Source organism: Heterodontus francisci, chromosome 14 (genome assembly GCF_036365525.1).
Source record: "Heterodontus francisci isolate sHetFra1 chromosome 14, sHetFra1.hap1, whole genome shotgun sequence".
Classification (NCBI taxonomy): domain Eukaryota; kingdom Metazoa; phylum Chordata; class Chondrichthyes; order Heterodontiformes; family Heterodontidae; genus Heterodontus; species Heterodontus francisci.
In genome coordinates, this window is record NC_090384.1 from 42051586 (window position 1) to 42075241 (window position 23656).

Here is a 23656-nt window from a genome sequence, read left to right on the forward strand (position 1 = left end):
CATTTCCATTTTTGTAAATATTAACTCAAGGCCCTGAGGACTGATTATTATGCTTTGTTATTGTTCACAGTGCCATCAATGTGGACTACTTTGAAGGATATTTCAGTAAGCAACATGCTGACTCTGACTGTGGATTTGCTGAAGAGTATGAGGTTAGAATATTAATCCTACACTGTAATTTGTTTCTGTTCTCTGTCCTGCTTTAGTTCTATTCTGGTCTGGGGACGGCTGTGTTCATCTCTGTTCAGTGTTTTTTGTGCCAAAATGATATTTAACTTTATCATTACCTGGTTTTATGTGGTTTAGTGTTGTCTGAGCATCATTTGGCCTAATGTTGGAGCTTTCAAGTAGAACTCTGCAGGCTGCCTTCCTCACTCTGTTGCTGCAGCTTGAGACATTTTTACTTGCTGCTAAAGGAGTTGGTGTTGCTGTTAATCCTCCCTCCTCCCCCTCTGTGCACTTAATGTTGGATGAACATAGTTTGGCGGCCATGTTATTTGGGAGGTCCAACACATCAGTCATTTTTTTCTGAAGGTATCTGCGAAGTACCATCCCAGTGATAGTGTATGTTTGATCATGGTCTCTCTTTACTTATGAATTATATTTTCTATGCTTATTCCTGAGGCAAATAAGCATATTATTAAAAGCTGTAAGGATTTGGTTCCTAACCCTAGCCACCTATCTCTCTATAGCACAGCTGGAGTGACAAGTGTGTCTGACCTTGTCGTGTAGGTCAGAGTCTGCTCCAATTTAGAATGGCACTAAGGGTAATGCACTAAATATTTTTAGACAAAAAAAACATGTGACAGATGTTGGAGATAAGATGGCTAAATATGGATCATAGTAAACCCAGTTAAAGAATCTGCTAGTCTAAATCTAAATTTAAAAAAAACTAGAATTACGAATATGGTCTGTCATCCTCTCAGGCTTACAATTTCCAAGACCTCAAAACTTTGGAATTCCTTTTAGTCTTCCCTTTTACCAAAATTGCACTGTGAGCCTTGGCACTTCCCTTTGGTCCCTCAAGGGAAAATAAAATCTGAAAATTCGAGGGATTGATTAAACAGATTTTAATACATTTTTAAAGTGAGAAGCCTGTCTTCCTGGACAGACCTTTCACTCATGAATGTCCTCTTTATAGGAACTGAAGACAGTTGGAACTTTGCAGTCAACTCAAGTCTCCCAGCAACCGCTGAACAAGCCTAAGAATCGCTACAATAACGTCCTGCCCTGTAAGTACCCCGTGTGAGTGTCAATCTATCTGTCTGCCTCCGTTCATCCTTCCCTACAAAGCCTGTAAGTACTCTGTCTCCATTCCCTTCTCCCTTTTTATTTATCTCTCTCCCCACACCATCACGTATAATTTTCATCTTTTCTCTTTCCGTTGCTTACTTTTCTGTGTTTACCTTCCTCTTGTATTTGTCTCTGCGCCTTTGGGTGGAGGGAGACAGAAACATTGAGACTCAGGCAGGCACATTACTGGGATACTGAAAGCTTTCAAAAGAATGACAGTTGATGAGGTTTTCCATTCTGAACCGTCTTGTATTTAATGACCACCAGATCAATATAATTGTTGATGTAGATGTAATTTACTAGATTTTCAAATGGCCTTCGATAAGTTTACCACATAATAGATTAATGAATAAGGTCAGAGCATGTGGAGTCAAGGGGCAAGTAGCAGAATGGGTAGCTAGCTGGCTTCAAGACAAAAAGCCGACAGTAGAGGTAAAGGGTAGTTATTCAGGGTGGTGGGAAGTGGTGTTCCACAAGGATCAGTCCTGGGGCTTCTGTAATTCATAATTTATATTAACAATTTAAACTTTGGAATCTAAAGCACAATTTTTAAATTTTCAGATGACCTCAAATTTGGGGGGGATAGTCAATACTGAGGAGGGCTGCAACAAATTAGAAGATGATATTAACATACTTGCAAATTGGGCATATAATTTTCAAATGAATTTCAACATGGATAAACGCGAAGTTTTACATTTTGGAAAGAAAAATAACAAGGTTGCATATTACATACAAATACATAAATCGCGAAAAATAGAGTCACAGGCTAACGAGGCCATAAAAAAGCAAGCAAAACACTAGGGTTTATTCTAGAGGGATAGAATTGAAAAGTAAAGAAGTTATGCTAAACTTTTATCGAATGTTAATACAAAAGCAAAATATTGTGGATGCTGGAAATCTGAATTAAAAACAAAATGCTGGAAATACTCCGAGGTCTAGCAGCATATATGGAGAGAGAAACAGAGTTAACTTTTCAGGTCTGTGACCTTTCATCAAAACTGAGAAAAGTTATAATTGTAATAGGTTTTGAGCAAGTGAAAGGGGGGAGAATTGGAAGACGAACAAAAGGGAAGGTCTGTGATAGAGTGGAAAGTAGGAGAGATTAAATGACGAAAGGTTCCATGGTGCAAGGTCAAAGGGAGTGGTGATGCGACAAGTAAAGAAACAAAAGATGTGTCTAGAGGAGGTGTGAATGGCAGGATCCTGAATAGCTGCTGTCCAAAAGCAAACTAAAGGAAATAAGAGAGGAACGGGAGGAAAAAACAAACCAGGAAAGAAAAATGAAACAAAAGGGAGGCAAAGTTTACAATCTAAAATTTTTGAACTCAGTGTTGAGTCCGGAAGGTTGTAAAGTACCCAGATGAAAGATGAGGTTCTGTTCCTCGAGCTTACATTGGGCTTCATTAGAACACTGCAGGAGGCCGAGGACGGGAAGGTCAGAGTGGGAGCAAGATGGAAAATTAAAATGACAGGGGATTGGAAGCTCGGAGTCATGCTTGCAAACTGAATGGAAGTATTCTGCAAAGCGGTCGCCCAGTCTGCGTTTGATCTCCCCAGTGCAGAGGAGACCACATCGTGAGCAGAAAATAGTATGCTAAATTGAAAGAGGTACAAGTGAAGGAGTGTTTGGGGCCTTGGACGGTAAAAAAGGTGAAAGGACAGATGTTGCAACTCCTGCGCTTGCATGTAGAGGTGCAGTAGGAAAGGGAGGGGGTATTGGGGATGACTGAGGAATGGACCAAGGTATCGTGGAGAGAATGGTCCCTTTGGAATGCTGAAAGGGGAGGGGAGGGGAGGGGAGGGGAAGATATGTTTGGTAGCATCATGCTGGAGGTGGCAAGAATGGTGGAAGATGATCTATTGAACACAGGCTGGTGGAGTGGAAGATGAGGACGAGGGGAACCTTATCATGGTTCTGGGAGGGAGGGGAAGAGGTGAGAGCAGAAGTGTGTGAAAAGTAGATTAGTCGTGGTTGACAGCCCTGTCAACCAGGGTGGCGGGAATCCTCGGTTGAGGGAAAAGGAAGACCTATGGAAACACTGGTATGGAAGGTTGCACCATCTGAACAGATGCAACTGAGATGGAGAAACTGGGAGAATGGAATAGAGTCCTTACAGGAAGCGGGGTGTGAGGAAGTACAGTCCAGATAGCTGTGGGAGTCGGTGGGCTTGAAGTGAATATTGATTGAAAGCCTAAACCAAGAAATGGAGATAGGGAAGGAAAGAGTTGGAGATGAATCATATGAATGTGAGAGAACGATGGAAATTGGAAGCAAGGTCGATAAAATTTTGCAGAAAAAGAGGTGAGGGAGGGGGCCTAAGTAGGACTGGAACAAAGAATGTTCACATATCCCACAAAAGGCAGGCATAGGCAGGACCCTCGCAGGTACCCATAGCAAGACCTTTTATTTGGAGCAAGTGAGTGATGTTGAAGGAGAGGTTGTTCAATACAAGAACAGGTTTAGTCAGGTAGAGGAGGGTGGTGGTGGATGGGGACCGGTTGGTCCTCCATTCAAGGAAGAAGTGGAGAGTTCTGAGACGGTGCTGGTGAGAGATGCAGGTGTAGAGGGATTGGACGTCCATGGTAAAAAGGAGATATTTAGGGCCTGGAAACTGTATTGAACCTTGGGTAGACCAGGCCTGGAGTACTGCATACAATTCTGGTCCCCATACTATATAAACAAAAATTGGAGGCACTGGAGAGGGTGCAAGAAAGATTTACAAGGATGATACCAGAAATGCGTGGATGTACATATATGGTGAAGCTGAACAGGCTGGGCCCCTTCTTCCTTGAAAAGAGAAGGCTGAAGGGTGACCTAATAGAGGTCTTCAAAATTATGAAATGTTTTGATAGAGTAGATACAGAGAGAATGTTTCTACTTATGAGGAAGAAGAAAAAACTGAAGGCCATCAAAATAAGATAGTCACCAAGAAATTAAATAGGGATTTCAGAAGAAACTTCTTTACCCAGAGAGTGGTGAGAATGTGGAACTTGCTACAAGAGGGAGTGGTTGAAGAACATATGATAGATGGATTTAAGGGAAGGCTAGTTAAGCATATGAAGGAGAAGGGATTAGAGGGTTATGCTGATAGAGTTGGATGAGGAAAAATGATAGGAGGCTCGAGTGAAGCATAAAAATTGAAGTGGACTGGTTGGGCTGAATGGCCTGTTACTGTGCCAGATATCCGATGTAATCCTTTGGCTCTTTGCCAGTGCCTTTGTCTCTCCAACACTGAGTCAAAGCTTAAGATGTAAAAGTATGAATTGTAATGTCTTAACATGCCTCTTAGGATTTTATTTTTAGTTTCCTGTCCTTACCATCTTAACACCTACTGTTGCAGTCTCTTGATTCCTGCCTGTGAGCTACAAGAGCCAGCAAAACTCCCAGTTCTATTCCTTATAGACTTGGCCCCTGGAAACCATCATAATGGAGTTCCCAACCCTCCTTAACCCTGCTTTGACACAGGAAAGCCTTGACTATGAAGGAAATGGAATGCGCTCCTCCAACCCCTGCTGAGACATTACAGCTTCTAGAAGGGGAACTCCCAACCCACCTCTGAGCTAGTGTTTCTGGTCTCCAGTATATGCAAGGCTGGAAAGGTATTAATACAGCCTTACCCTCCCATAAGATTCAGTTTTGACTCCAACAGTGCATCTCCCTCACCTTTGCACCCCCTCATTCCTCATGTTATTCCCCTCCACCATTCCCCAGCTACTTCCCCCTTTCTCCTCCCGTGTCCCTCACCTACACTTCCATCTATCTTTCCCTCTTTCCCTTTACTATCTCTCTATTCCTTCCTTCCTTCTCACCCTATCCTCGTCTTCTGCAATCTGCCTGCCTTACACTATTCTTCTTTCTGCCCACTAACCCTGCTTGGCCTGACTGTGCTACTTTATTTTGATTTCCCATGTGCAACATTATGGAACATCGAAAAGTGCTAAATTCTAGAAAAGAATCTGCTGGCAGTAACCGGTAACCTGAGTGTGATGATAGAGCTTCTGGTGTGGCAAAATAAATTCACCCCATAATAGATCGTCTCTTGGCCAATCCATCCCAGTGTATCGTCTTTCCCCACACTGTAAACTCTGATCAGCAAAATGAAGTTCCAGCCCCAAGTGAGTTCAACCTAACCCAATAAAGTGGGGTGTATTTATTTTTCAACACCAACCCTTCATTGGGAGTGCAGTGAGTTGGCACACACCTCCCACTCTCAGTAGCCAATTCTCATTCTCTAGTTGGGACTTTCAGTGTTGACAATTTCCAAAGTAGTGCTTGCTGATGATGTGGAGCATGCTGCCGTGTGCTCACTTGTGTTCACACTAATAGATCTGCACTGTTTCATTCTGCACCTCACATCAGCTGTTTCTGTTGGCGAGTTTTATTGTTGGAGCAATTTTTTTGATTAGGAACTGGGCCACTGTGAGTTGGCAAGTGGGATGGAATCATCCTATGGGTCAAGGGTTGGAGTTAGAGTATTCAAGGGATGAGCTTTGATGAACTGAATAATCTGTTTTTGTCCTTGGTTTTTCTTATGTTATGATATTGATACTGTGTGACTGAATTAGAAAGGGTCCCATTCCCCATCACTGGCATATCACTCCTCAAACAGCACAAAAAAGCTATAGTGCCAGATTTTTAGAAGAGCATGCCCTTTTTTTGTGTTGTCAAGTAATAACTGGGTTAGCACAGATCCGTTGTGACATTAGAGCAGGTACTTTGCTAATGCCCATTGAACTGGTCAGCTAAGCTCTCGCCTCCTGCCAGTGTGCTGCACACATGCATCTTTCTAACTTGTATAAAATAATCATGTTTCTGTTAATCTTTTAGATGATGCAAGTCGAGTTAAACTCTCAGTCACTGCAGACCCATCCAGTGATTACATCAATGCTAATTTCATGCCGGTGAGTTATATCAATTTATTCTATGTGGAGCTAGTAGATTTAATTATACGTGGATTTTCAAAAGGCTTTCGATATGGTACATCATAATAAAATCATGATTTTAGATCAGAGCTTGTGGAGTTGGGACAAGTAGCAGAATGAATAGCAAACTGGCTACAAAACAGAAAACAGAGATGAGAATAAAGGTATTTATTCAGACTTGTAGAAAGTGGCATTCCACAGGGATTGGCAATAAATGATTTGGACTCTGGAATCAGAACTGCCATATCAAAATATTTGGATGGCAGCAAATTGGAGGATATAGTTAAGGACTGCGACAAAATACAAGAAGATGTTAAACTTGCAGAATAGGCATGTGACTGGCAAATGAATTTTAATATAGATACATGTAAGCTGGTGCATTTTGGTAGGAGGAATAAGGAGGTCACCTACTCCTTGAAAAGTAATAGGGTAGAAAGACCTAGAGGTTCAGATACACAGATCATCAAACGTGGCTGTGTAGGTTAACAGTCATTAAAAGTGCAAACAGAGTAATGGGGTTTATTTCTATAGAAATAAAATCCAAAAGCAGAGATGTTATGTTAAATTTATATAGAACCTTGGTTAGATGACACTTGGAGTACAATGTAGTTCTTTTTTTATTCATTCATGGAATGTAGGTATTGCCAGCAAAACCAGCATTTTTTGTTCATCCCTATTTGTTCTTGAAAAGATGGTGGTGAGCTGCCAGGTTGAACCACTGCAGTCAGTGTGGTGGAAGGTACTCCCACAGTGCTGTTCGGGAGGAACTTCCAGATTTTGAGCCAATGATGAAGAAGAAACAGCGATATGTTTCCAAGTCAGGATGATGTGTGATTTGAAGGGGGAGCTGCAGGAATATTCCTTCAGTGTGGCTGACTTGTATAATGCATTCTAAGAAGTTAGTTACACCACACATGCTGAGACTGTACAGTCTAAATTCAGCTCAGAGAGACAGCTTTGGCCAAAGATCAGAGCCTTCAAGTAAAAACTTAAGTGGATGAATTAAAGGAGGTATGAATGGATAAATATGTAATTTTTTAAAATTTGTTTTATTTTGCCTAAATCTTTGTTTTGGATATTAGAGATTTACTGAAGTAAAAAGGTGAAATAAATTTCTGTAAAGTATTTACAAAATCTGGCTACCAGATTCCCAAAAGATCAGAGTGACAAGTTTACATTGACAAAACCAATTAAGAAGATGGACATGGGAATTTTTAATGGAGATAAAGTTGATGCAAAAGGAGTTACAAAAACATGGACAACAGGAAGTCAAGTTGTGTTGACAGGCAGTTGACAATGTAAGATTTTTAATATTGTATAGAGAGGGTGGGACATGCACACTGACGGCTAGATAGTATGAATGCAGTGGGGATCCCGACGCTGGGCCAGAAAGGGAAGATCATCCCTGCCTTGGCTGTTCTGAGGACACCCAGGCTTATTTAACGGCACTCGGGCAGTTAACTGCCAGGCACTGGGGGCCCCGTCCCTTTAAGGATGGAGATCCTGCCTCAAGAGCTGTGGGCCAATCAGAGGGCTGGCAGCTCAGCAGTCCCAGGAGCGCCACCAGGAGCGGTGGCCACTGATAGTACTGCAGTAAGCCTGGGACTAGCAGCAGCGCTGGAGCCGCAGACTGCAGGTAAATGGGGCGAGTTTGCATAGGCCAATCAGACAGGCTTCAATGATGGTGTGGGGGATGGGTTGTTGCAGATAGGGGTGTGGGTTTGGCATTGGGGTGGCCTCTGCACCGTGGGTCAATGATTGCCCAAGCAGGAGGGCCCCCCACCACCTCCCACCAGCCCACAGGGTGGTCACCTGGTTTTACTGGACAGCCTCCCCAGTCAGCGTGGCAGGAAGAGGCCCTTCAGTGGTTATTAATTAGCCACTTAAGGGCCTCAATTAGTCTTTGGGCGGGAAGGCCGTCCTCCGCCTTCCCCAGCCGTTAAAAAATTGAATGGTATCAGGAAGGCGATGGACACTCCACTCCACTTTCTCTCACTATTTTATGGGCCCCCCCACACCATCCTGCCCATTGCTACAGGGCTGATGAAATTCAGCCCTGAATCCCTTTTATATATGTTAGCGTGAGACATTTTCTTTCTCGATCACTCACAGACACAACCTGATAAACTCAGTGGGTAGCTCTGATTTCTAATGTGAACTACAGGTGCATGAGTGGCAGTGGAGAGTTCAGCAGTGTTAACTGCACAATGGGAAGTACGATTGATTTTGCGAACAGAAAACAATTTAGCAACAGAGCATTAATATTTAACTACAGTTGATTGCAATTTCTCTGCAAGAAATGAGGAAAATCCCATTTTTGCCACAATCCTGCTGTGCCACTGACCATTAGAACAGTTTAGGTGATGAATTTCAATTTGCCAAAGATAAATTGTGTGGATCATGACACTCCTGCAGTAAGTCATAAGTGACACTGGATGCCACTGCAGCATCTACAATGACTAATCCACCACTCAGCATCAGGAGAGCTTTCCTTCATTGTTTCCTGTATTTTTGTGATCATTTTTCTGAAACATAGAAAATAGGAGCAGGAGTAGGCCATTCGGCCCTTCGGGGCTGCTCTGAGTGACCTTTGCTGTTTTGCGACAGGTGGTTGTGCCATGTGATCTGGTTCTCCACCATCTCTTAATCTGATGTTCCATTTCTTTCCAGGGCTATAACTCAAAGAAAGAGTTCATTGCTGCACAGGGGCCACTGATGAATACAGTCAGCGATTTTTGGCGAATGATTTGGGAACAATATGTGCCTGCTATCGTTATGCTCACCAAGTGTGTAGAGCAAGGGAGGGTATGTGGATCATTCTTATTCTTGCTGATGTTCAAAAACTTTAATAATGTGTTGAAAGTGTGAAAGTACATTCCAGTATTTTCACCAGCCAGCAGCTGAAAGTTCATATTCCATGGCAGCCCCAACACTCTTGACGTGCCAGCTAGACGTATAATGAGCTTGCTGAGCTTGCCAGACCTGCTGAGTATTTGCAGCATTTCTTGTTTTTATTTCAGATTTCCAGCATCTGCAGTATTTTGCTTTTATATTATTGTGTAATGAGCCTGTTTTTTTCTGAATCTCAAGGCACACTTCATGGATGCTGCATTTAGATAGGATTTTACTTTTAGTCCCATTGTAGCCTTATGATTCTTAAAGTTAGAATGTCATTGCTTCAGAAATGAGGGCTTGTGAACCCTGAGCTCTGGATTGTACCTGAGCACAAGCAAATTGGCACAGGGTAGATAAGATCAGAGAGTGGAATGCGTGGCCCATAGATTGATGTGGAAGAAATGGGTTTTAATTCATTGGGCACTGGCAACAGTACTGGGGGAAGAGGGAGCTGTACCTTTGGGACAGACTTCATTTGAACCATTCTGCGATCAGTATCCTGGCGAATTGTATAACTTGGGCTGTAGAGAGGGCTTTAAACTAATTAGTGGGGGGAAGGCTCATGAGAGGGGAAATTTAGAAAGTTAATGTGAAAGGACAAGGCAGGATAGCGATACAGGTATTGATAAGCAGAGTGTGACAGGAAAGGACAGAGCATACAATTTTAAGGATGCACCAGCAAATAGGGTCAGACTAGACAAACAAAGGCAGATTTAAAGGCTCTTCATCTGAATGCATGTAGCATTCATAACAAGATGGATGAATTGATAGCACAAATAGAAATATATGGGTATGATATAATGGCCATTACAGAGACTTGGTTGCAGAGTGACCATGCCTGGGAACTGAATATTCAAGGGTATTTGAAATTTCTAAAGGATAGGAAGAAAGGAAAAGGAGGCAGGGTAGCCTTGGTAATAAAGGATGAGATTAGTACAGGAATGAGAAATGATCTTGGCTTGGAAGATGAAAATGTAGAATCAGTTTCAGTGGAGATAAGAAATAGTAAGGGAAAGAAGTCACTAGTCAGTAACTGCACTGTAGGACAGTATATAAATCAAGAACTAATGGGAGCTTCTAAGAAAGGAACTGCAATAATTGTGGGCAACTTTAATGTGCATATCAATTGGACAAATCAAATTGGCAAAAATAGCCTTGAGAATTAGTTCAAAGAGTGTATTCAGGACAGTTTCTTGGATCAATACGGTCTGAAAGCAAACAGGGAACAGGCTACTTTTGACCTGGTAATATGTAATGAGATAGGATTAATTAATGATTTCATAGTAAAGGATTCTCGAGGCAGAGTCAACATGGTTTTGTGAAAGGAAAATCATGTTTGACTTATTAGAATTCTTTGAGGAAGCATTTAAAAGGGAATTACAGTTATATGAAAATGAAGAATGTGCAGGGTAATGGGGAGAAGGCAGGGGAATGGAACTGAGGGAGTTGTTCTTTGAGTGCCAGTGTGGACACAATAGGCCAAATAGCCGCCTCCTGCGCTGTAATAACTCTCTGATTCTGTGAACAAGCGGGATGGATAAAGGGGCACGAGTGAATGTAGTGTATTTGGATTTCCAAAAGGCTTTGCTAAGATGCCACATAAAAGGTTACTGCACAGGTGGGTTGTATTTAATTGGTCCCCCGGAGACAGGTTAGGAGGCGGGGGGACCCATAGAATTGCGACAGAAGGTGGGGAGGGCAGAGGGCTCGTCACCTTCCCGTCACACGGTGATGAAGATGGGTGACGGAAACGCTAAAGCCAGCTTTCCCACCCAGAGGCCAATTGAGGTCCTTAAGTGCAGGCTTGGGGTGGGGGGATGGCAACCTCCATGGGCAATCTGCAGCCCAAGAAGGGTCCCTGATGGCAAAAGCTGCCCCTCCTTTAACCTCCCCCCCCCCCCCCACCCCCATCGCTGGGGCCTCACTTGCCTTTCATCCCAATCTCCAGCACTGGGCCAACTCCCAGGCCTCCTGCAGTACCAACAGTGGCCACCGCTCCCAGTGGTGGGGATTGGCAGCTCTTGGAGGCGGGATCCCCATCCTGAACGAGTCGGCGACCACTGCACCAGGCACTTAAGTACCTGAGTGGAGTTGCAAAGTGCTAATGGGGCCTCTGCAAGGCAAGATTCCCATCGCTTTTTTGGCCCGGTGCCGGGAGCACTGCCGGCATGACTAAATCCAGTCTGATAAGAGCTCGTGCTGTTGGGGGTAATATATTCGTATGGATAGAGGATTGGCTAACTAACAGGAACAGAGACTTGGGATAAGTTAGTGATTTTCAGGTTGGCAAACTGTAACTAGTGGAGTGCCACAGGGACCAGTGCTGGGGCCTCAACGATTTACAGTCTATATTCACGACTCAGATAAAGGGACCGATTGTATTGTAGCCAAATTTGCTGAAGATACAAAGATAGGTAGGAAAGCAAGTTGTGAGGTGGACACAGAGTCTGCAAAGGGCTATAGATAGGTTCAGCGAATGGACAAAATTTTGGCAGATGGAGTATAATGTGAGTGAGGTTGTCCACTTTGGTGGGAAGAATAGAAAAGTTGAATATTATTTACATGGAGAGAGAAGGCAAAATGCTGTGGTACAGATGGATCTGGGTGTCCTCGCACATGAATCACAAAACATTAGCATGCAGGTACAGCAAGTAATTAGGAATGCAAATGAAACGTTGGCCTTTATTGCAAGGGGAATGCAGTATAAAAGTAGGGACGTCTTGCTACAACTGTACAGGGCATTGGTGAGACTATACCCAGAGTACTGCGTACAATTTTAGTCTCCTTATTTAAGGAGGGATGTACTTGCAACGGCGGCAGTTCAGAGAAGGTTCACTAGGTTGATTCCTGGGGTGAAGGAGCTTTCTTTTGAGGAAAGCTTGAGCAGGTTGGGCCTATACTCATTGGAGTTAAGAAGATTACGAAGTGATCTTACTGAAACATATAAGATTCTGAGGGGGCTTGACAGGGTAGATGCTGACAAGATGTTTCCCCTCGTGGGGGAATCTAGAACTAGGGGTCACAGTTTTAAAATAAGAGGTCTCCCATTTAAGACAGCGATGAGAAATTTCTACTCTCAGAGGGTCATTAATCTTTGGAATTCTCTATCCCAGAGAGAAATGGAGGTTGGATCATTGAATATATTCAAGGCTGAGCGAGACAGATTTTTGATTTATAAGGGAGTAAAGGGTTATGGGGGACAGGTAAGAAAGTGGAGTTAAGGCCACAATCAAATCAGCCATGATCTTATTGAATGGCGGAGTAGACCCGAGGAGTCAAATGGTATATTCCTGCTCCTATTTCTTACTTGCCGCCTTATGTTCTGAGAATGGAAATAATTTTCACCTTCACCAAGTGAGCAGTAATCTGGTGGAGCAAATCTCCCATCTTTTGTAGCTGACCAGTTATTACCCAGGTGGTGAATGTAATAATTACCCCAAATATGTCACCAGAAGAGTATGCTGGCACGAATACCACTAACAGGGGCGTGCTGTTCTCAAGTAAGCTCTTCCTTACCAGAACCTGGCATTGCACTATGGTGCCCCAGCTGTCCCTTATCTTACTCCCGTCAAAAGACTAAATGTCAGGTCCCAAGAAGGAGGTTAGTCAAGGGAGCCTACCTGTGAGAAACTGACGAAAGTCTCACAGGCACAGTACAGACCTAGTTTGGTGAGTAAGGGGAACTATAAATTAAATAAAAAAAATAAATTTAATTTAATTAACACAATATGGATGGCAGGATAGGTGATGTGTCACGGCTGCAGTATGTGGGAGTTCCTGGATGCCACTGCAATCTATGACAGCCATGTCTATAGTAAGTGTCTGCGGCTTGAGGAACTTCACCTGAGAGTAGATGAGCTGGAGGCCAAGCTGCAAATTCTGCAATGCATCTGGGAGGGGAAAGTTGCCTGGACACTTTGTTTCAGAAGGCAGTCACACCCCTTAGGATGGGTTTGTCTGATCTGGTCAGTGGTCAGGGACAGGAGAGTGTGACTGCAAGTCAGGCAGGTAAGGAGGGAATAAAAGCAAAATACTGTGGATGCTGGAAATCTGAAACAAAAACAAGAAATGCTGGAATCACTCAGCAGGTCTGGCAGCATCTGTGGAAAGAGAAGCAGAGTTAACGTTTCGGGTCAGTGACCCGAAACGTTAACTCTGCTTCTCTTTCCAGGTAAGGAGGGAAGGTGGGAGTGGAGGAGCCTCAGCTCTTGCAATTAAGCGACAAGTTCAAGGTTCTTACAGCTTGTATGGATAAGAGCGAGGGCTTGAGTGTGGATGAGCAGACTGACCATGCATGGCACCATGGTACAGGAAGTCGTTCAAGCGGGGGGAGCAAAAAGGTAAGTAGTGCTAGTAGGGTACAGTATCGTGAGGGAGATTGACACTGTTCTCCACAGAAAAGAGCAAGAGTCCAGAAGGCTGTAAGGCCTGCCCGGTGCCAGGGTTCGGGACATCTGCTGAGGGCTGGAGAGGAACTTGAAGGGGGAGGATCCAGTCATTGTGGTCCATGTAGGTACCAACGATATAGGCAGGGCAAGGAAAGAGATTCTGCATAGTCGGTATGAGGAGCTAGGCATCAAATTAAGCAGAACCTCAGGAAGTAATCTCTAGATTATTACCTGAGCCACATGCAAATTGGCACAGGTCAAATAAGGTTATAGAAATGAATGTGTGGCTCCAAGACTGTTGTGGTAGAAGTGGGTTCCAGTTTGTGGGACATAGGCACCAGTACTGGGGAAAGTGGGGGCTGTACTGTTGGGATGGTCTATATCTGAACTGTGCTGGGACCAGTGTTCTAGTGAGCCCCATAACTAGGGAAGTAGCGAGGGTTTTAAACTAAATAATGGGGGTAAGGGATCAAATTTGGGAAGATGTGGTAAATCAAAGAGTAGAGACAAGGCAAGAGAGAAGGATATTACTATGGGAATAGATAAACAGACCATGACAGGAAGGGACAGTGAGTACAGATCTAACAGTAAATCAGCAGATAAAACTAGAGGTTGCAAAAATAATAAAAGGACAAAACTAGATGCTCTGTATCTGAATGCACATAGCATTCAGAACAAAACAGATGAACTGATAATGCAAATAGAAATAAATAAGTATGGTCTGATAGCCATTTCAGAGACATGGCTGCAGAATGACATAGACTGGGACCTGAATATTGAAGGGTACATGACATTTAGGAAGGACAGGAAACTAGGAAAAGGTGGAGGGGTGGCTCTGTTAATTAATTATGGTATTAGCACAGTAGAGAGGGATGACCTAAGTTCAGGAAACCAGAATGGAGAAGCAGTTTGGGTAGAGATGAGAAATGATAAAGGCAAGAAGTCACTTGTGGGAGTGGTGTACAGGCCCCCAAACAGTAACCACATGGTAGGACGGGGTATAGAGGAAGAAGTAATGGGAGCTTGTCAGAAACGTTCAGCAATAATCACGGGGGATTTTAATCTACATATAGACTGGAAAAATCAGAAGGGCAAAGATAGTCTAGATGAGTTCATAGAATATTTTTGGGATAGTTTCTTAGAATATCACTTTCTGGAGCCAACCAGAGAGCAGGCTATACTAGACCTGGTATTGTGTGACAAGATAGGATTAATTAATCACCTCATAGTGAAGGCACCCCTAATGAGTATAATATGATCGAAATTTACATTCAGTTTGAGGGAGTTAAGAGTAGGTCTAAGACTAGTATTTTAAACTTAAATAAGGGCAATTATGATGGCACGAAAGCAGAGCTAACAAAAGTGAACTGGCAAATTAGGTTAAAGGATAGGTCAATAGAGATGCAGTGCCAGACATTTAAGGAGATATTACAGAATACACAGAATAGATGCAGTCCAATGAGAAAGAAAAGTTCCAAGGCGAGGACTCACCCTCTGTGGCTAACTAAAAAAGTTAGAGATAGTATCAAACTTAAAGAAAAAGCATATAATTGCAAAGATGGGTGACAGATGAGAAGATTGGACAGAATATAAAGAACAGCAAAGAATGATGAAAAGATCAATGAGGAGGGAAAAATTAGAGTACAAGAGAAAGCTAGCTAGAAATGTAAAGACAGATAGTAAGAGTTTCTGTAAATATTTAAATGAAGAGTTAACAAAGTGAGTATTGGTCCTATAGAAAGTGAGTCTGGAGAATTAATAATGGAAAATAAGAAGATGGCAGATGAATTGAAAAGGCATTTTGCATCAGACTTCACCATAGAGGATACAAGTAACATCCCAGAAATAGCTGTAAATGTGGAAATAGAAGGGAGGGAGGAACTCAAGAAAATTACTATCACGAGGGATGTGGCACTGTGCAAATTGTTGGAACTGCAGGCTGATAAGTCCCCAGGTCCTGATGGATTTCATCCTAGGGTCTTAAAAGAAGTGGCTAGTGAAATAGTTGTTGAGTTGGGTTTAATTTTCCAAAGTTCCCTAGTTTCGGGGAAGGTTCCATTAGATTGGAAAATAGCCAATGTAACTCCTTTATTCAAAAAGGGAGGGAGACAGAAAGCAGGAAACTGCAGACCAGTTAGCTTAACATCTGTCATAAGGAAAATGTTAGAAGCTATTATTAAAGATGTTATAGCAGGGCATTTAGAAAAATTCAAGGTAATCAGGCAGAGTCAACATGGTTTTGTGAAAGGGAACTCATGTTTAACCAATTTATTGGAGTTCTTTGAAGAAGCAATGTGTGCTGTGGATAAAGGGGAACCGGTAGATGTACTGTACTTAGATTTCCAGAAGGCATTTGATGAGGTGCCACATCAAGGATTATTGTGGCAAATAAAAGCTCATGGTGTAGGGGGTGCATATTGGCATGGATTAGCTAACTAACAGGAAACAGACAGTAGGCATAAATGGGTCATTTTCTGGTTGGCAAGATGTACGATTGGTGTGCCGCAGGGATCAGTGCTGGGGCATCAACTTTTTACAATTTATGTAAATGACTTAGATGAAGGAACCAAAGGGATGGTTGCTAAATTTGCTGATGACACAAAGACAGGTAGGAAAGTAACTTGTGAAGAGGACATAAAGAGGCCACAAAGGGATATAGATAGGTTAAGCAAGTGGGCAAAGATCTGGTAAATGGAGTATAATGTGAAATTGTCCATTTTGGCATGAAAAATAAAAAAGAAGCATATTATCTAAATGGTGAGAGATTGCAGCGCTCCGAGATTCAGAGGGATCTGGGTGTCCTGGTGCATGAATCCAAAAAGTTTAGTATGCAGGTACAGCAAGTAATTAGGAAAACTAATAGAATGTTATCATTTATTGCGAGAGGAATTGAATACAAAAATAGGGAGGTTATGCTTCAGTTATACAGGACATTGGTGAGACCACATCTGGATTACTGAGTATAGTATTGGTCTCCTTATTGAAGGAAAGATGTAAACTCTTTGGAAGCAGTTCAGAAAATGTTTAGTAGACTGATACCTGAAATGGGCAGATTGTCTTATGAGGAAAGGTTGGACAGGTTAGGCTTGTATCCTCTGGAGTTTAGAAGAGTAAGAGGCGACTTGATTGAAACCTATAAGATCCTGAGGGGTCTTGACAGGGTGGATGTGGAAAGAATGGACTGAATTTTACCAGGCCCGCAACGTCATAATCTGTGACGGGGTGGGGGGGGGGGTGGGCCTGAAGAGAGGTCCGGAAGAGGCCCACCATGGACCTTGACGCCAGGTCGGCCCGGCTTCATCCTCCTGAGGATGGCAAGGCTCCATGGCAGCACCCCCGCCGTGAGCGACAGAACCTGAATTTAAATATTTAAATTAATAAAATGAATAAATTTACACGGACTTACCTGCAATCTTGCGGGCCCACCACAATATTTGGCGTGGTAGCCAGCACTCCCGTGCCTTCAATTCCCTGACCAGGGAAAGGAGGCGTGACATTGGTGAGGAGGATGGAGGAGTTCAGATTTTCAGTGCGGGAGGGATGGGGTGGCGGCGCGACGGGGTCAAATAAACATAATGGGTGTAGGGGATGGTGGAAAGAGGTGAACTTCAAACTTTGTGCAGCCTGTGAGCGGAAGGTCACATTTAAATGTTAAGTGTTTTGGTTGGGGGAGGAAGGGCAAATGTGATGTTAATAGGATGAGGATAACTTGCAGCTAAGGAACGAGCCATTTCAGCTCGATTTTAACAAACTTATCACTGTGCAGCAGCAGTCAGGTTATCCTGATAGGAAGTTTCAATAGGCTCTGCGGTGAAAGGTTGATGAATATTAAGGATTTCCTGAACAGTCTTTTTACTTAGTGGGGCCTTTAATGATCTGTTACCTTTGACCTGCCAAAGCTATTGGATATCCTGTCACGTCTTGAGACGAATGACTAGGTCCCAGCCATCAATGTCAGAGAAAAGAAGACCACAAATGCATTTGAATCCATGAAGATATGTTTATATTTAAGAGTGAGAAGCGTCAAAGCAGATGACATTTTTAAGTCTGTGATGCCCCAAAAGAGTCAGATTTTCTACATCAAAAAAGTAACTCAAGTTTGTGTTGCTCCTGTTACTGCCCTGTTGCTAATTAGACCTGCACTGTGCCAATGAAGCTTGTGTTATTTGATTACGTCTGCACCACATGTGAGGTCTTTGTACTGATACTGAATAAGAACGTTGTATCAGTCGCAGAGTGCAGGAAATTGTTGAACTGTTCCCTCTGACCTGGGAGATGTTTATTAAATTGATAGCTGAAATGTGGAATGCAACACAGTGGTTAGCACCGCAGCCTCACAGCTCCAGCGACCGAGGTTCAGTTCTGTGCGGACTTTGCAAGTTCTCCCTGTGACCGCGTGGGTTTCCACTGGGTGCTCTGGTTTCTTTCCACAGCCAAAGACTTGCAGGTTGATGGATAAATTGGCCACTGTAAATTGCCCCTAGTGTAGGTAGGTGGAAAGAGAATGGTGGGGATGTGGTACAGAATATGGGGTTAATGTAGGATTAGTATAAATGGCTGGTTGTTGGTTGACACAGACAAGGACTGTGCGGTGGTCACTTCTACCAATACTGTAGGAGGGCTGTCTCAGTGCTGTATCTCTCTGAGAGCAATGTGGTTAACTCTTACATGCCCTCTGAAATGGCCTAGCAAGCCACTCAGTTGTACCTAACCGCTACGAAGTCTATAAAAAGGAATGAAACCGGACGGACCACCCGGCATCGACCTAGGCACCGGAAACGACAACGGCAAACCCAGCCCTGTCGACCCTGCAAAGTTCTCCTTACTAACATCTGGGGGCTTGTGCCAAAGTTGTGAGAGCTGTCCCACAGACTAGTCAAGCAACAGCCTGACATAGTCATACTCATGGAATCATACCTAACAATGTCCCAGACACTGCCATCACCATCCCCGGATTCGTCCTGTCCCACCGGCAAGACACCAGCAGAGGTGGTGGCACAGTGGTATACAGTAGGGAGGGAGTTGCCCTGGGAGTCCTCAACATCGACTCCGGACCTCATGAAGTCTCATGGCATCAGGTTAAATATGGGCAAGGTAACCTCCTACTGATTACCACCTACTGCCCTCCCTCAGCTGATGAGTCAGTACTTCTCCATTTTGAACACCACTTGGAGGAAGCACTGAGGGTGGCAAGGACACAAAATGTACTCTGGGTGGGGGACTTCAATGTCCATCACCATGAGTGGCTCGGTAGCACCACTACTGACCGAGCTGGCCGAGTCCTAAAGGACATGGCTGCTAGACTGGGTCTGCGGCAGGTGGTAGGGGAACCAACATGAGGGAAGAACATACTCGACATCGTCCTCACCAATCTGCCTGCCGCGGATGCATCTGTCGATGACAGTATTGGTAGGAGTGACCACCGCACAGTCCTTGTGGAGACGAAGTCCCGCCTTCACATTGAGGATACCGTCCATCGTGTTGTGTGGCACTATCACCGTGCTGAATGGGATAGATTTCGAACGGATCTAGCAATGCAAAACTGGGCATCCATGAGGCACTGTGGGCCATCAGCAGCAGCAGAATTGTACTCAAACACAATCTGGAACCTCATGGCCTGGCATATCACCCACTCTACCATTACCATCAAGCCAGGAGACCAACTCTGGTTCAATGAAGAGTGCAGGAGAGCATGCCAGGAGCAGCACCAGGCATACCTCAAAATGAGGTGTCAACCTGGTGAAGCTACAACCCAGGACTACTTGCATGCCAAACTGCGTAAGCAGCATGCGATAGACAGAGCTAAGCGATCCCATAACCAACGGATCAGATCTAAGCTGTGCAGTCCTGCCACATGCAGTCATGAATGGTGGTGGACAATTAAACAACTAACTGGAGGAGGTGGCTCCACAAATATCCCCATCCTCAATGATGGGGTAGCCCAGCTCATCAGTGCGAAAGATAAGGCTGAAGCATTTGCAACAATCTTCAGCCAGAAGTGCCGAGTTGATGATCCATCTCGGCCTCCTCCTGACGTCCCCAGCATCGCAGATGCCAAACTTCAGCCAATTCAATTCACTCCACATGATATCAAGAAACGACTGAAGGCACTGGATGCTGCAAAAGCTATGGGCCCTGACAATATTCCGGCAATAGTACTGAAGACCTGTGCTCCAGACCTTGCCGCGCCCCTAGCCAAGCTGTTCCAGTACAGCTACAACACTGGCATCTACCCTGCAATGTGGAAAATTGCCCAGGTATGTCCTGTACACAAAAAGCAGGACAAATCCAACCCGGCCAACTACCGCCCCATTAGCCTACTCTCAATCATCAGTAAAGTGATGGAAGGTGTCATCAACAGTGCCGTCAAGCGGCACTTGCTTTGCAACAACCTGCTGAGTGATGCTCAGTTTGGGTTCCGCCAGGGCCACTCAGCTCCTGACCTCATTACAACCTTGGTTCAAACATGGACAAAAGAGGTGAGGTGAGAGTGACTGCCCTTGACATCAAGGCAGCATTTGACCGAGTATGGCATCAAGGAGCCCTAGCAAAACTGAGGTCAATGGGAATCAGGGGGAAAACCCTGCGCTGGCTGGAGTCATACCTAGCGCAAAGGGAGATGGTTGTGGTTGTTGGAGGTCAATCATCTGAGCTCCAGGACATCACTGCAGGAGTACCTCAGGGTAGTGTCCTCGGCCCAACCATCTTCAGCTGCTTCATCAATGACCTTCCTTCAATCATAAGGTCAGAATTGGGGATGTTCGCTGATTGCACAATGTTCAGCACCATTCGCAACTCCTCAGATACTAAAGCAGTCTGTGTAGAAATGCAGCAAGACCTGGACAATATCCAGGCTTGGGCTGATAAGTGGCAAGTAACATTCGTGCCACACAAGTGCCAGGCAATGATCATCTCCAACAAAAGAGAATCTAACCATCTCCCCTTGACATTCAATGGCATTACCATCGCTGAATCCCCCAATATCAACATCCTAGGGGCTACCATTGACCGAAAACTGAACTGGAGTAGCCATATAAATACCATGGCTACAAGAGCAGGTCAGAGGCTAGGAATCCTGAGGCGAGTAACTCACCTCCTGACTCCCCAAAGCCTGTCCACAATCCACAAGGCACAAGTCAGGAGTGTGATGGAATACTCTCCATTTGCCTGGATGGGTGCAGCTCCAACTACACTCAAGAAGCTCGAAACCATCCAGGACAAAGCGGCCCGCTTGATTGGCACCCCATCCACAAACATTCACTCCCTTCACCACCAATGCACAGTGGCAACAATGTGTACCATCTACAAGATGCACTGCAGCAATGCACCAAGGCTCCTTCGACAGCACCTTCCAAACCCGCGACCTCTACCAACTAGAAGGACAAGGGTAGCAAATACGTGGGAACACCACCGCCTGCAAGTTCCCCTCCAAGTCACACACCATCCTGACTTGGAACTATATCGACGTTCCTTCACTGTCGCTGGGTCACAATCCTGGAACTCCCTTCCTAACAGCACTGTGGGTATACCTACCCCACATGGACTGCAGCGGTTCAAGAAGGCAGCTCACCACCACCTTCTCAAGGGCAATTAGGGATGGCCAATAAATGCTGGCCTGGCCAGCGACGCCCACATCCCGTGAATGAATTTAAAAAAAACTCTTAAGATTTATTTTGCACTGAAGTCTTTATTGTTTGTTAGAAATACACAGTGATCATTGACAACGCAGCCAACAGCTGACGTCATCCAACTGCGCCAATATGCGCACATGCGCAAATTAGTTCCTACCCTATGTGCATGCGCTGCGTTCCACAGTGCCAGGATTGGTTGACACATGCGCAGATGACGTCATCGCGCAACACGGGCAGATGGTGGGGGATTCGGGCCAGAGAGAGCAGGGGTTGGGGGCGTGGGGATCGGGAGAGGGGGGAATCTGAGGAGCGGGGAGAGAGTGGGGGTGGGGAGAGTGGGAGGTGTGGTAGTGGGGAGAGGGATGCCGAAAACCTTGCTGGTGGCGGGGTGTGCTTCCCCCCCCGCCGCCCGCCCGTTGGCTCACAGCCCCGCTCGCTCGTTCACCACCCCCCGCCCGCTCGCCACAACCCCAACCACTGGCTCGCCCGCTCCCTCCCCTCCCCTCCCGCTCCTTCCCCGGCCCGCTCCCTCCTCTCCCTTCCCTGGCCCCCCCGCTCCCTCCCCTCCCCAGCCAGCCCGCTCGCTCCCTCCCCTCCCTTCCCCGGCCCGCTCCTTCCCATCCCCTCCCCGGCCTGCCTGCTCCCTCTCCCTCCCCTCCCCGCCCGCTCCCTCCCCTCTCCACCCTGGCCCGCTGCCTCCCCTCTCCTCCCCTCTCCACCCTGGCCCACTCCCCTCTCCACCCTGGCCCACTCCCCTCTCCACCCTGGCCCACTCCCCTCTCCACCCTGGCCCACTCCCCTCTCCACCCTGGCCCACTCCCCTCTCCTCCCCGGCCCACTCCCCTCCCCTCTCCTCACCTCTCGCTCCCTCCCCTCTCGCTCCCTCCCCTCTCTGGCCATTGTGTACTGCCATGTGTTCAGGTTGCTAAATTGTGATTATTTGAGCAGCACCATCTTTAATCCTGGCAGCTGCCTGACGTCACAGACTGCGACGTTGTACTGGCACAGGCTGCATTGGCACATGTGCCATTGCAGCGCCACCTAGTGGTTGTGTTGTCAGCAAATGCAGCCTTAGAAATAAGAGACACCACAGCCCTGTTATTAAAATGGGCTCGCCATTCATGTGAGGCTTCATTCCAAGGATTGGCCTCTCTTTAAACTATGACACTTGTCATGGCTGGGTGAGATAGGGGTCTGGGGTTCTCTCTCAGCCCTTGCCTGGTTTAACTGTAACAGGATTTAATTTTAGAAACACCTTGTTTTTAGCACGCCCTTAGTGAATCTTTGTCCACTGCTCCAATTGTAAGGCAAAAAAATTGAACAGGTTTCCTTAGATCTAAACAAGAAAGGTAGAAGTTTATTAATCTTAAACTCTAATCCGGTTAACGACTACAGATATGTGACGCGACCATGCTAGCATGCATACACGATAAACACACACTCAGATAGAGGCAGAAAAAGTAGAAGGAATAAAGAGGAGAAGTTTGAGGCAATATCTGGTAGTTACAGTCCTTTAAGTTCAGTGTGGAGTCTTTGGTTGCCAGTCAGTCCTGTTGCTCGTTGGGCCCAGTTCATGCTTCAATTCTTGAGGTTTACGTGTGTTCCCTGGGTCCAGTGGCTTGGGAGAAAGTGAGAGAGAGAGAGAGAGCAGCTGCTTCCTTGTTCCAGCTTCACTTGCACATGGCCTTCTGATTCTTTCTCTGTGGCACAACTCAAAAAAACCCCAGGTTGCCCAGCAGGTTTGTCATGTGATTCGCTCCTTATTTGGAACAGTCTCTCCTGTGAGGTTTGTGGATTGTACCTTAGCAGTCCCTGGAATGTGCTTCCTTACACCTTCAATGTCTGGTAATCAAATTCCATTTGGGTTAATTGGAGCAGGGAATAGTCCTTTGCCTCCACAAGCAGCGTCTCTTAGTATGCAAATGTCCTTCCAGCCCGGTGTCTGGTGATCTTCAAACAAGTCATTTCTTCACTCCAGCAACAGTTTAAAATCAATGTTCATATGACAAAATTAATATGCCTCATTCTTGGCAGGTGGGGCTCTGCATGACACGCTGCAAGATCATTCCTGTTGTGTACAAAGAGAATAAGAACTTCTTCTTTGGCCTCCTTGTCTCGAGAGACAATGGATAAGCGCCTAGAGGTGGTCAGTGGTTTGTGGAGCAGCACCTGGAATGGCTATAAAGGCTAATTCTAGAGTGACAGACTCTTCCTAGGCGCTGCTGATAAAATTGGTTGTCAGGGCTGTTACACAGTTGGCTCTCCCCTTGCACTTCTGTCTGTTTTCCTGCCAACTGCTAAGTCTCTTCGACTCGTCACTCTTTAGCCCCGCCTCTATGGCTGCCCGCCAGCTCTGGCGATCACTGGCAACTGACTCCCACGACTTGTGATCAGTGTCACAGGACTTCATGTCGAGTTTGCAGACGTCTTTAAAGTGGAGGCATGGACAGCTGGTGGGTCTGATACCAGTGGCGAGCTCGCTGTACAATGCGTCCTTGGGGATCCTGCCATCTTCCATGCGGCTCA

At 45.3% G+C, this 23656-nt stretch overlaps 1 protein-coding gene across 1 annotated transcript in view; it reads left to right on the top strand.

Moving 5' to 3' along the window:
* The window catches only part of ptprja (protein tyrosine phosphatase receptor type Ja), a 192527-nt gene that overhangs the window by 149592 nt on the left and 19279 nt on the right, over positions 1 to 23656 (top strand). The window contains exons 26-29 of the mRNA XM_068046060.1: positions 71 to 152; positions 1142 to 1232; positions 6122 to 6195; positions 8887 to 9021. Coding sequence (XP_067902161.1) covers positions 71 to 152; positions 1142 to 1232; positions 6122 to 6195; positions 8887 to 9021 — 382 coding nt within the window. The remainder of the gene's footprint in view (positions 1 to 70; positions 153 to 1141; positions 1233 to 6121; positions 6196 to 8886; positions 9022 to 23656) is intronic.